Raw genomic sequence first — 12,012 nt, 5'->3', positions numbered from 1 at the left:
GGGGAGAGAGTCGCAGATAGACAGCTGGAGAGTTGAATAACCTCCTCTTCAAATAACCAGATTTATTTACCAAAGTAGCCTATGTAGGCGACCTACATGTTTATGTTTTAGCTTAGACACGGGTAGCCTACAATAGTTGGTAGATGATTGGTAAATTATTAACCATGACAACGACTCAAAGACTTTTATTTTGTACTTTCTTGAACCACAAGCATATCGCTGCACCAGTAGGCTACATGAGAGAGAAAAAGGGGGGGGGGGGGACCACTTGATACACAAAAACAAAGCTGGCAATGTATTGCTAATATCCAGGGATGCTTTGTTAGGCTACAGAGTGCAAAGCACTACATTTAGCCAGTGAGAATTGCAGTGTACATAAAGTGCGCTCGGAAAGGTTTATTTTAGGAGCGCTTTGTGATGCACCGTGCAGTCAAATCCGCGGTGTCAATAAATTCCACTGCCCGCTCTTTGATGAGTCCTCCATCCTCCATGAATCGAATACAAACTGCAACTAGTTCCCGTTTGGAAAGCGGGAAATCTTTATACGCGAGTAGGCCTATTGCAAAATATTGTCCAATGTCCACTGAGTTCAGCCTTTATTTAACCAAGCAGGACTGATGCTGTAGCCTGAAGCAGCTTGCCCTGAAAGTGGTTTAGGCGACCGTTCGTTTAGGCGTCCTCGCGTCGCTGAGTTTGCTCTGGACAAACTTTTTTTTTTACGCTGGTGCCATTGCTGCCTCTCTGCTGTCTCAAGAATCAAACATGAAGAGAACGAGGCCACTCAGGCCAGGACATGTGTGTGGTGTTTATATTGTGCGCTTATGTCAATAAACCGGTTCTGTGAATGAGGGACACAGACAGACACATTTCACACTCGAGTGTGAAATGGGATTCTGAGAATACACATTGGCTCAATTGCTCAAAAGACCCAACATCCTCCAGACACGCAGGACGTAGAGAGAGAATGGATGTGTATTACGTTATTTGTCAGCCTTAAGTATAGGGGCGATATTCATAGTAAATACACAAAAAGCTGTCTGGCGGAGTTAAGGCACAGTGGCCCTCATTTATCAACGCGGTGTAGCCCGAATAATGAACGTACGGCGATATCACCGCACCTTTCGGCATTTATCAATATATCCTGACGTGGGCTTCATCCTACTTTACGCTGAGATCTCACGTCTGGTCGAGACCAATTGTTGACGTTGGCTGCGCCCGTTTATTCCATTCTAGACCTGCGGAGCAGACGGTCTGACAGGCATCTGGACACATATATCCACTCCAAAATGTATATCTACACTAATAAATAATCCCTGTGAAAATATAACATTTTATAAAGTAATTTAAACAAACTGCTTTAACAGTCATTCGGTTAGGCTTGCAGATCTGCATGGCTGCGTTGGCTATTTGAAAATAGCAGATCTACAAGCTCACAACAGGTCCCATCACTACGCGTTGTGAGCTTGTAGATCTGCTATTTTCAGCGCAGCAGCGATTCTGCGAGATAATTTTCGGGAGCCCCGAGTCCCCGACATTCTTTTCATGGACAGTGAGGTCCAGAGAGAGAGAGAGAGAGAGAGAGAGAGAGAGAGAGAGAGAGAGAGAGAGAGAGAGAGAGAGAGAGATAACCACGATAACGCAATGGTGATTATGAACCACGTACCCAAACCCGTTAAAGGCTGCTTTTCCCAAGCTGAACTATACTATTGTTCAATGAAAAGCATTGTAATCCGATTAGTGGCCATTTTTTCATAATGTATTCGAGTGCAATACACCTACCAACCGATAGGGTCACTCTGTTAAAAGCATATGGCCACCGATCAGATTAAAATGCTTTTTATTGAACAATACGGATGATACAGGTACTTTTGAGAGCCCATATATACATGTAACCTCCGTCGCCATGGGATAAGCACTTTATCTTTGAAATATGAACGTTTATGTAGATGTACGGGTCATAAATGGAGAAAGTGCAAACACTAGGTTGAAGTTCATCCATGACGGTCGTGACAGTCGACCGTCGTGTATCCGTGGCTATTACTCCCTCTAACATTTCCCATGTTTTTAGCAGTGGTGGAAAAAGTACTCAAATTCTTTACTTAAGTAAAAGTACCAATACTGCAATATAGAAATACTCTTGTTACAAGTAAAAGTCCAGAATTCAAAATTTACTTGAGTAAAAGTACAAAAGTATTGGCATCAAAATGCACTTAAAGTACCAAAAGTAAAAGTACTAAATATTTGAAAATAGCAGATCTTCAAGCTCACAACGGGTCGCGATGCGACGCGTTGTGAGCTTGTAGACCGGCTAGGTATAAAATAGGGTTAAAGTGGTTAATGTATGTTTCATTATATCATAATTTATATCTGAAAAGTAACTAGTAACTAAAGTTTTCAAATACATGTAGTGGAGTAAAAGTACAATAGTTGCCTCTGAGATGTAGTGGAGTAGTAGTAAAAGTATTGGAAATTGGAAATACTCAAGTAAAGTACAGATACCTCAAAATTGTACTTATAAGTACAGTACTTGAGTAAATGTACTTAGTTACTTTCCACCACTGGTTTTTAGTGTATTGAAATAATGTCATGCATATTTGTCCAGTGCATAGCCTACTGCAGGCCTTGTTGACTAGATTTAGAATAGATTTTTAAGCTCTTGCTCCTGAAATGATCGATTATTTTTTAAGGGGAAACGCCATCATTTAACATGCAAGTCAATGGGTGAGAAGGACATTGCCAGGCACAAGTGTAGGTAATTAATGTATTTGTGCAAGATGACCCTGCTACTGTATATAAAATGTGTATATTACTCGTTCATCATGGTTCATGTTCAAATAGCTCAATCCAAAATATAATGCTGTAGGCCTAAGTGTTAGGCTGTATTTACGCACCTGCTTAATTGTAATTAATGCTTAAATATAGTTATGACCGGTATTTTTTATCAGATGTCTGATACATTTGATTCATTCCGGACATTGGGACCAGCAGGTTACAATCCTATATCGTAACCCCTGGTATTGACCACATTGCTTAGCAGAGTTCAGTGATGCAAATGCATGTCAAGTTGATCAACAGATTGTATTATTCTCCAATGCAATAACAGTACTGAAATGAAGGCTATAAGGGCAATAATGGGAGCCCTTTCTTTTTTAAAGTAACTTCAAAGTTACTTTTCACAGTAACGCATTACTTTTTGGTGTAAGTAACTAGTAAAGTAACTGAGTTACTTTTACATGACAAGTAACTAGTAATGGTAACTAGTCACTGGTTTTCAGTAACTAGCACACCACTAGCACAACACTACAACGGTGTCTAACCGAGAGTTATACTTCTCCAGTACAACGGTGTCTAACCGAGAGTTATACTTCTCCAGTACAACGGTGTCTAACCGAGAGTTATACTTCTCCAGTACAACGGTGTCTAACCGAGAGTTATACTTCTCCAGTACAACGGTGTCTAACCGAGAGTTATACTTCTCCAGTACAACGGTGTCTAACTGAGAGTCCATGCAGATCACAGTTGACAAATATTATATATTATCGGAGCTATTATTAATGTTATCGGTTTTATCGTGATGACGTCATAATTCCTGATATCGAACCGATAATTATCGGGCCGATACTTATCGTGCACTAATAATTTTATCGCAAATTATATGGCGAGAGAGTATGTTTTACCCCCTGTCCGTCCGTGTGTCTGTGTGTGTGTGTGTCCGTGTGTCTGTGAACAGCTAATCTCTGGCACCGTTGGCTTGATCGCAGTGAAACTGTGCACACACACTCCCTGGATGCCAGAGCAGAACCTCTGCCCCAAATTTTTCACATGGGCCTTTTATAGCGCCACCAGGAGGCTGATTTGTGCAAAAGACATTTTTGGACAGTACTCCTACAGATTTTATCCAAACATCACGCAAATCGGTGCACAGTATCTCTATAGTCATGTGATCAACACAGATCTGCCTGATTTTCCATATTCCATCCTGATTGGCTAAGGTTGGCTTCCAAAGTTTGCAGGATTGGTCCATTTTGAACTAAATGCCTCAAATCATGAACGCAGCTTGTGATTTATGTGAAATTTAACACGCATGTTCCCACTAGGCCGAGGAAGAAATGCCATTTGAAAATGTTCAAATCAGCCTCATGGTGGCGCTATAAAAGGCAGATTTGTGTTTTTAACTATCTGCACCGATCTGCGTGAAACTTTGCACACATACTCCCTAGAGGCCAAGGAAAAATATCTGCCCTGCATTTTTCACATTAGCCTTTTATAGCGCCACCAGGAGGCCGACTTATGTAAAACTTTTTTTTTTTTAGATTAAGCCTTCACATTTTTTCCAAATTTCACGCAAATCGGTACACATGATCTCTATAGTCATGTGATCAAGATGCATCTGTTTGATATTTCATATTCCATCGTGATTGGCTAACATTGACATCTAAAGTTTGCAGGAGTGGCCCGCTTTGAACAAAATGCCGCAAATCATGAACACAGCGTCCAATTGTGATGGAACTTTGCGCGCACATTTGCACTACGTTGAAGAACAAACGCCACCCTTTTAACATTGCCCTATTATAGCGCCACCAGGAGGCAGATGTTTCTTTTTTATATTACTTTTAATTTTGTCCAAACATGCAAATCAGTACACATGATCTCTATAGTCAAGTGATCAAGATGGATCTGTCAAATTTTTTATATTCCATCCTGATTGGCGAATTCCGAAAATTGCTGGCCCACAATAACCTACCTGACCTGGCGGAGACCTGTGCTCCGAGGAGCACTTTTTCTGGTTTTTATATTTTTCTCTGTTGTTGGTGACAACTCTAGTGCGACGCCACGACGGCACGACGGTGTCATGAATGCGTCCTTTCACAATATTGTGCGTCAGCGACGCAGGACGCAGGCCTATGAGCATCTCTGCTCAGTGCGGCTGCAGAGTTCATGTGCAACATCGCATGGCTGTGGCTTTACAGTTTTCCTTCGCCGTGTCTGTAGGTCACCCCCAGGGACCCCCAAGGGTCTCCAGGGACCCCTAAGGGGGGGGGACGACCGCGGACCTCCTTTTTTTTTTTTTTTTTTTTTTTTCATCCCATGCTTTTGTACCCCCAAAACTATTTTCTTTTTTTTTGGGGGGGGGGGGGGTCCTGCGCTGTCCATCATGACATCTATGTCATTCTTTCTTGTTTACTTTTGAATTTGACTTTGGTTAGCTCCCGATAGAACGTTGGTACAGGAAATAGGCCCGTTTGGTCTGCCCTCAGCCCTCCTCTTCCGGTGGTGCGCCTATGTTTTCATTCCCACTAACAATATTTCTCCACAGAACACTAACACCATTTCTGCCACGGAACACGGATCGTTTTGGTCATAAGCCCACTTGTTTCTATGATGGAAGAACAAGTTAAAATGTTACTAACTTTCCGTGGTTTTGTCGGCTCCAAGGACGCTATTGTTAAATGAGTTTGGGTTTGTTTCCAGTGGGAAGCGAACGCACAGATGGAAATCCCGGCCACTACATTTGATTGGGTAAAGCGCGGCCTGCTTCGTGATCTGAAGGCACGCCCACTTGTAGGCTATTGTTGACACGTTCTGAACGGGGCTACCGACAGATTCAGTAGCGCAGCTCTGAATCTGTTCTTGAGAGATTAACATCAATGTGACTTAGCTCAAATAAGACCTCTGGCACTGTAAATTCTTTGAATGAAAATATTTCTCTGTTTTCCTGAGCTTGAGTCAGGTGCAGTTACATCTCCTGCGGGGGAGGGATCAGACCTTTCAAATAGATTTCAAGCAGCTATGAAATGTTGGTTTAAAAAAAATCACACATCAGATGTTTGTCAGTAATAGGACCAGTCTCAGTGTTCATGGAGTGTGGCAGTGCTTTAGGCAATTTAGAGATTTGACAATTTTCCAGAATTTTGATGGATTATTCTCAGTCTTCACCAACAAGGTGAAGTAATATTCAGATGTTGCCTTATTTATAAAGGCAGCATTTGTTTCTCAACCTTTTAAATACCTGCCAATCCGCTTCCCGATTAGTTGTCCTTCCTGCACACCATGCTCTATCCCTTGCATGCAGTTCCGTGGATACAACATTTGAGAACCATGGATTTGATCTATTTCTTATCCTTAGCCTTTTAAAAGGAGCAAACCTGTCAGTGATACCATTAAAAACAGTGGCTAAATGATGGAGTGCGAGATCAGGATCTGGAATAACACCAGCAAGGCTCAGGTCGCTACTGGAAATCTTCGCTATTTTCATTAGGATATAAGAAAACCCGGACTGGATCCGCGGATCCGGATCTTTAAATAGTAAAATTAAACAGGAAGTTGACATTTTTATTAAATAAACAAACAGTACTGGGTTTGATGATGTTCTAGATTGTCTGAATCAGCTTTGTGTTTGTTTACGGGCAAAAGAGTGACTTTGAGAGCTGTTCCACTGTACAATGTAAGTCAATTAGGAGCATATTTTGAATTATCAATTTCTAATCAATCGAGCAATTATTTTTGATTTCTTGTCCACCTTTGGAGTTACATCATGGCAAGGTAACTACACAACCCAAACCTCTACCAAAGTGGTCTTGCCCTTTAACAGCGACTGGAGGTAGAGGCTGTTTACCTTTACGGTGGGCCGTTCCTGTCTGGACGTAGAGGATCTTATATTCTAAATGATCGGTCAGCATACAAGCACTTTGTTTGGGTGGAGACCATCCTTTAAACAGGTTCCCTCTTTCCCAAAATATGTTAAAATTGTCAATAAAATGTATACCCAGAGCATCACAGGCTGAAGACTGAAGTGGGAATTGGACTGGAGATAAAGGTTTTGCATTCCAGTGATTTAAGGACACCAAGCAAGTGGGCAAAGTGCCTGGAACCCTGCCTGTTCTGTATTGGAACGGACACTTTGACCCCAGAAAGCTCTCTGAATTCTACAGTCCTCTGTTCAAAACATCCAGTGTTACATCTCACTGTGTCTCATTTTCGACATGTCAAGATTTGTTTTCCTAAATTTTGAATTCTGGACTTTTACTTGTAGCGGAGTATTTCTATATTGCAGTATTGGTACTTTTACTTTTTTCACCACTGCTTTTATCTGTCTGTATACAGGTCAGTATACTTCACAGCTCAGTGGCTGGGGAGCACGTCAATCACATGGTGGCCCCGCCCCAGTACTTGCAGGTGGAACATCATCCATCCATGATCCACGGCCTGTACCCGAGCCACAACTCAGGTAACACCACACAACCACACCCACTAGATCTGATGTTCTCATTGGCGCTATTGTGTCTTATGTCTACAGTTGTATGTACACCATATACATATTATTTAGTATCATATCTCTGCTGTCCGGCAGGAACCAGCTAAATCCAAAATGTTCATTTTTCAGGAAATTAAATAAAGTGGAGTTAGGAGGTTTTGTTCATCATTGATAAGAACAGCTGAATGGACCTCCAAGCTCACAATGAGGTTGGAGGTCAAAAGGGGGTGGAGCCTGGAGTCAGCAAAACCAGCTAACTCCGGTGGAGTTAGCTGGTTTAGCAGAAAGTTTGAGGATCCAATGGAGTTAGCTGGTTTTGTCAGAAGCGCTTTTTAATACTTTTCATTGGTTCAATTTTTTTTTTTTTACCAACACACAGACGTAAAGGGTGTTCAATAGCACTGATTTATGGAAAAAAAATGCAAAAGCGTCAAAATGGAGTTAGCTGGTTCCTGCCGGACAGCAACGAGAGTATACAGTACACAGTATTATTATAAAGAGGGGCTGTTTTCATAAGAAACTAATCCATTCAAAATCGGTTCACATAGTACCTTAGAGTGGTTTCATCTGGGACTCTAATTTTCAAACTGGAACCTGAACTTAGTCAGGGCTGAATGCATTAACATTTAATATTCTTCTGCAAAAGTTTTGTTCTTTGTCTGTGACAATGCCAGAACATGTGGTGACCCAATTCGTGGTCCTAGTGACCCACTAGGTGAGATTTACTGCCTTAGACAACTAAAAATGTGTAAAAATAGGACCGTGATATATCAAATCTGGCTGATGAAGAGAAATTCTGTAGACCTCTGTTCTATTCTGGTCTCAGAGCCCTTTTATCTGCTTTCATATGGACACTACTAGCCCTATGTTTTTTACACTCTCTGTCCATCCCATTTGCTACACACTCTTGTGCTGTATAGATTAGTCCAGAGCCATTGAGATTGAGTTGTGTCACTGAGGATTAAGCACAACAGGTCATGTGTTTGTTCATGTATAGTATCACGTGTGCTTCATCAACACCCATTATGAGGATTCTGTGTTGGAACCATAAAGTACTGGAACTATTGGTTGTCCGATGGCGAGTGTTACTTTTACACATTATTCTTGTTCTTGTTGTTATCTCTGAACAACACCAAAACATGTTCAAGATCAACTGTAAGTTGGTTTGGACAATAAATGATTGAATATTGAATTTTAATTTTAAATGCAGGAGTGAACGGAGATGACACAACTCTTTCTCTTTTGTGTCTCAATGGCTCTGGTTTAGTCTAGCGTTTTCAAATATTTTCATGTCATGGACCCCCCCCCCCCCCCCCCCCTGATATGAAAATGTGTTTTGGTTTCAATTAAATTGTCTGAATGTTGTAATTGGACATGAGAAATGGATTCGTAGCGGTGACATTTTTGCGAGGGAATTGTATTACAGTGAAATTAACTACTTATTGGCCCCTGAATCCCCTTCAAGGACCACTGGGAGTCCCCAGACCCCTGGTTGAAAACTGCCATGCACGTTATTTGAATGTCTCTCCTAGACACCAGCTTCCATTGATGAGACACTGACATAACAGACATTCTCAAAGGGTAAAGAAGGCTTCTCCACCCCTCGGTGATGAGAGGTAGAGGGAGCCCGGTGAGAGAGAGAGAGAGAGAGAGAGCCTGCTGGTCTTAATCTAGCACACACAGGCCTTAATTATTTATCTGGCTCTAATGGGTTCTACTTAGAATCCTGGAGAGCTCTGTGGAGAACTCTGCTACTCTGTTAACAGTCTAGGGAGAGGAGAGGAGAAATAAGGGTGGGGTGGGCTGCATGTAAAGACTGATGAGGTGTGTGTGTGCGCGCGCGCGTGTGTGTGTGTGTGTGTGTGTGTGTGCGCACGCGCGCATGCACACCCACGCGAGAGGAAAGAGCAGGCACAGTGCAGTCATGTTCTTCTTGTAGATTAGAAATGAGAAGCCGAGAGATGAACTTACAGTAAGACCAAGAACAGCCTATCACTATGTGCGCTCACTGCGCTGTAATTACAGTACTAAACAGAGTTGGGTTGGGTTCTTTTTTATTGTTGAGCTACTAGCCTAGAGGACATGTCTTATTAAATTTCCATAAGATCGGGCGCCCACAGGAAAAAAACAATACGCGTTCTGACGTTCAGAATAGATTATGTTGTGTTATATGAATAACAGCTTCTCTTTATTTGTGAAAGCTCACTTCGAGGAGACAAGAGGCAGTGTACGTGGATGTCTAACCCTTCCTATTGGGTTAATCTGCAAACTTCTAGATCTTTAGATTATATTACTAGTTCAAGGGGGGTTCAATACAGTTGCAAGGATCATACAAAAGGTGTATATATTGTTCAAAAAACAAACACAAAACATAATAATCATCTTCTTTCATGTCCCCCCCAGGCGTGCCCAGTGCAGCTACTGTGGTGATCGTGACGTGTATCGCCGCCCTAGTGGTGGTGGTGGTGGTGGGCATCTACCGCATCCACCTCACCCACCAGCAGGAGATGAAGGTGGTGCAGACGACCAAGGACACGGACGAGGCCTGGGACGAGTCCGCTCTCACCATCACCGTCAACCCCATGGAGGTGACAGACTTGGGCAGGGTGGGAGGATGGGGGAGGGGTGGGGATGGGGTTGGATGCAGAGATTAAAAGAAAAAGGGTGAGCGGTTGAAGGAAAGGAGGATGGTGTTTTATTGTTGGTATTTCATATGACTCTGCTGTCTGGCAGAAACCAGCTAACTCCAAAATGTTCATTTTTCAGGAAATGAAAAAAAAGTGGAGTCAGGAGGTTTTGTTCATTATTGATAAAAGAACAGCTGAATGGACCTCCAAGCTCACAATGAGGTTGGAGGTCAAAAGGGGGTGGAGCGTGGAGTTAGCTGGTTTAGCAGAAAGTTTGAGGATCCAATGGAGTTAGCTGGTTTTGTCAGACGCGCTTTTTAATGCTTTTCATTGGTTCAATATTTGTTTTACCAACACACAGACGTAAAGGGTGTTCAATGGCCCTGATTTATGGAAAAAAAATGCAAAAGCGTCAAAATGGAGTTAGCTGGTTTCTGCCGGACAGCAACGATGACTAAATCATATAAATAAAGGTGAAGAGCAGAGATATGCCCACAAAGATGTGAAACTCAAACCCTCTCTTTGTCACCACAGAACCTTGAGGAACCCCAGGCCGTAGAGGAGGAGGAAGTGAGTGAGGAAGAGGAGGAAGAGGAAGATGACTATGAAGACGAAGACGAGGAGGAGGAGGATGATGACATCACCAGTGCCGAATCGGACGACAGCGAGGAGGACGTGGATGTCCAGTTACCCAGGATGCAACAACCCAGCAAGAAAGGCCAGAATTGGGATGAAGCGACGATATCTTACTAAACGCACACGCACACATTAAAAAACAAAACAAAACAAAAAAACAGTTCCCGACACGCATCCATAAAGAACCCTCTGTTCAGATGGTGGAAACAAAAAGACTGTACAATGTGCTGTTGATGTTGTGGCTCTACAATTGAGGTAATATCTCCCCCTACTGGTCATACAGAAGATACACTAGTCATTGCTCATTCAACGTTCATTAACACATCTTCATAGAGGCACATGCACACGCTTGCCCTGGCCTTTACTCTGGTTCACACACATGCATCCTTCGGTTGGTATGTAAAGCCCTTTGAGAGATGCATTGACTTTTTATTTTCTATTGAAATAATGTTCCTGTTCCCGACAAAACACAAGAGTTTTTCTCTTATAAAGACTTATGAGAGCAAGGTCCCCCTGGAGGGTCGCAAGTGAGGTGTCCAGGAGAGGTTAGCAGTGGGATTATTCGTTGAGGTGAGGTGGCTGAGTGATGGTGCATGAGGGTCGGGCAGAGTGATGAAGGGGAGGGTGTCATGAAAACAAGAAAATCTAATATTACGACAAAATAAATGAGAACATTATGTCAATATTATGAGAAAACAACTTTTGTTTTGTCGTGATGATGAGGGAAAAAAAGCCTCATCCTCATATCTGCATATCATGTGTGTAGTTGGGTATTGAGAAAAAAAAGAACTGCAATACCCACATTTAAGATAATGATTTTCATGTACCATATCATTAAACATTTAACTGTCACTTTTCCAGAGAACTTACAGTTATATACTGTACTGAGTCTGTAATAAAGATGTACCACTGTCATGACAGAAAAACTACTATCAATCTATCAAAACAATTCTCCTTTAACTGAGTCTTAAAGGGATACTTCATCACATTTTGCTGACTCCTCTTGGAGTTTTTTGTTTCTGCATCTCTTTCACAATGGTCCCATAACTTTCTAGTATGGGGGAAAAGATACAGGGAGGCCCTTTGTGAAAAAAATGCATGTAACATTCATTCTGTCTGCAACATCGATTCTGGGACCAGATTTCTGATCTCTCATGAAAATTGAAAAGAGCATTTATCTAGCTGCAGGAACATAATTATTTTTGTGCTTTTATTATGTATTGTTTATATATTATTTGTAATTCTTTGTCACAGTTTGAACACTGAATCCAGGTGATTTACACATGTGGTGTAATTTAGAGGAGTGGGCTGTTCATCCTTTAAGGTGTTTGAGCTGTGGATCTTTTGTGGATAGAGGAAAATTATTGTACATTTGTATATGCTCCTCTTCAGTAAATACTGAGTAGAGTATAGTAGGTGACTCCCCAGACCAGCCCCCCCAACCCCACCGCCTCCCCCTCCTATTCTCCACCTGTATCCATCACAGACATCCAC

At 42.0% G+C, this 12,012-nt stretch overlaps 1 protein-coding gene across 1 annotated transcript in view; it reads left to right on the top strand.

The window, feature by feature from the left end:
- LOC311049822 (calsyntenin-2-like) overlaps window positions 1–10,900 on the top strand; it is a gene marked incomplete at its 5' end in the record, with an annotated part of 321,705 nt that extends 310,805 nt beyond the window's left edge. Inside the window, 3 exons of the mRNA XM_084063685.1 lie at window positions 7,105–7,228; window positions 9,659–9,843; window positions 10,417–10,900. Coding sequence (XP_083919811.1) covers window positions 7,105–7,228; window positions 9,659–9,843; window positions 10,417–10,635 — 528 coding nt within the window. The 3' untranslated portion in view covers window positions 10,636–10,900. The remainder of the gene's footprint in view (window positions 1–7,104; window positions 7,229–9,658; window positions 9,844–10,416) is intronic.
- Between the last annotated feature and the right edge of the window lie 1,112 nt (window positions 10,901–12,012).

The sequence above is a fragment of the Gymnoscopelus microlampas genome (genome assembly GCF_963454915.1).
Source record: "Gymnoscopelus microlampas genome assembly, chromosome: 8".
Classification (NCBI taxonomy): Eukaryota; Metazoa; Chordata; class Actinopteri; order Myctophiformes; family Myctophidae; genus Gymnoscopelus; species Gymnoscopelus microlampas.
The sequence above is the reverse complement of the archived record's forward strand: the minus strand, read 5'-3'. Positions and strand labels throughout refer to the sequence as shown.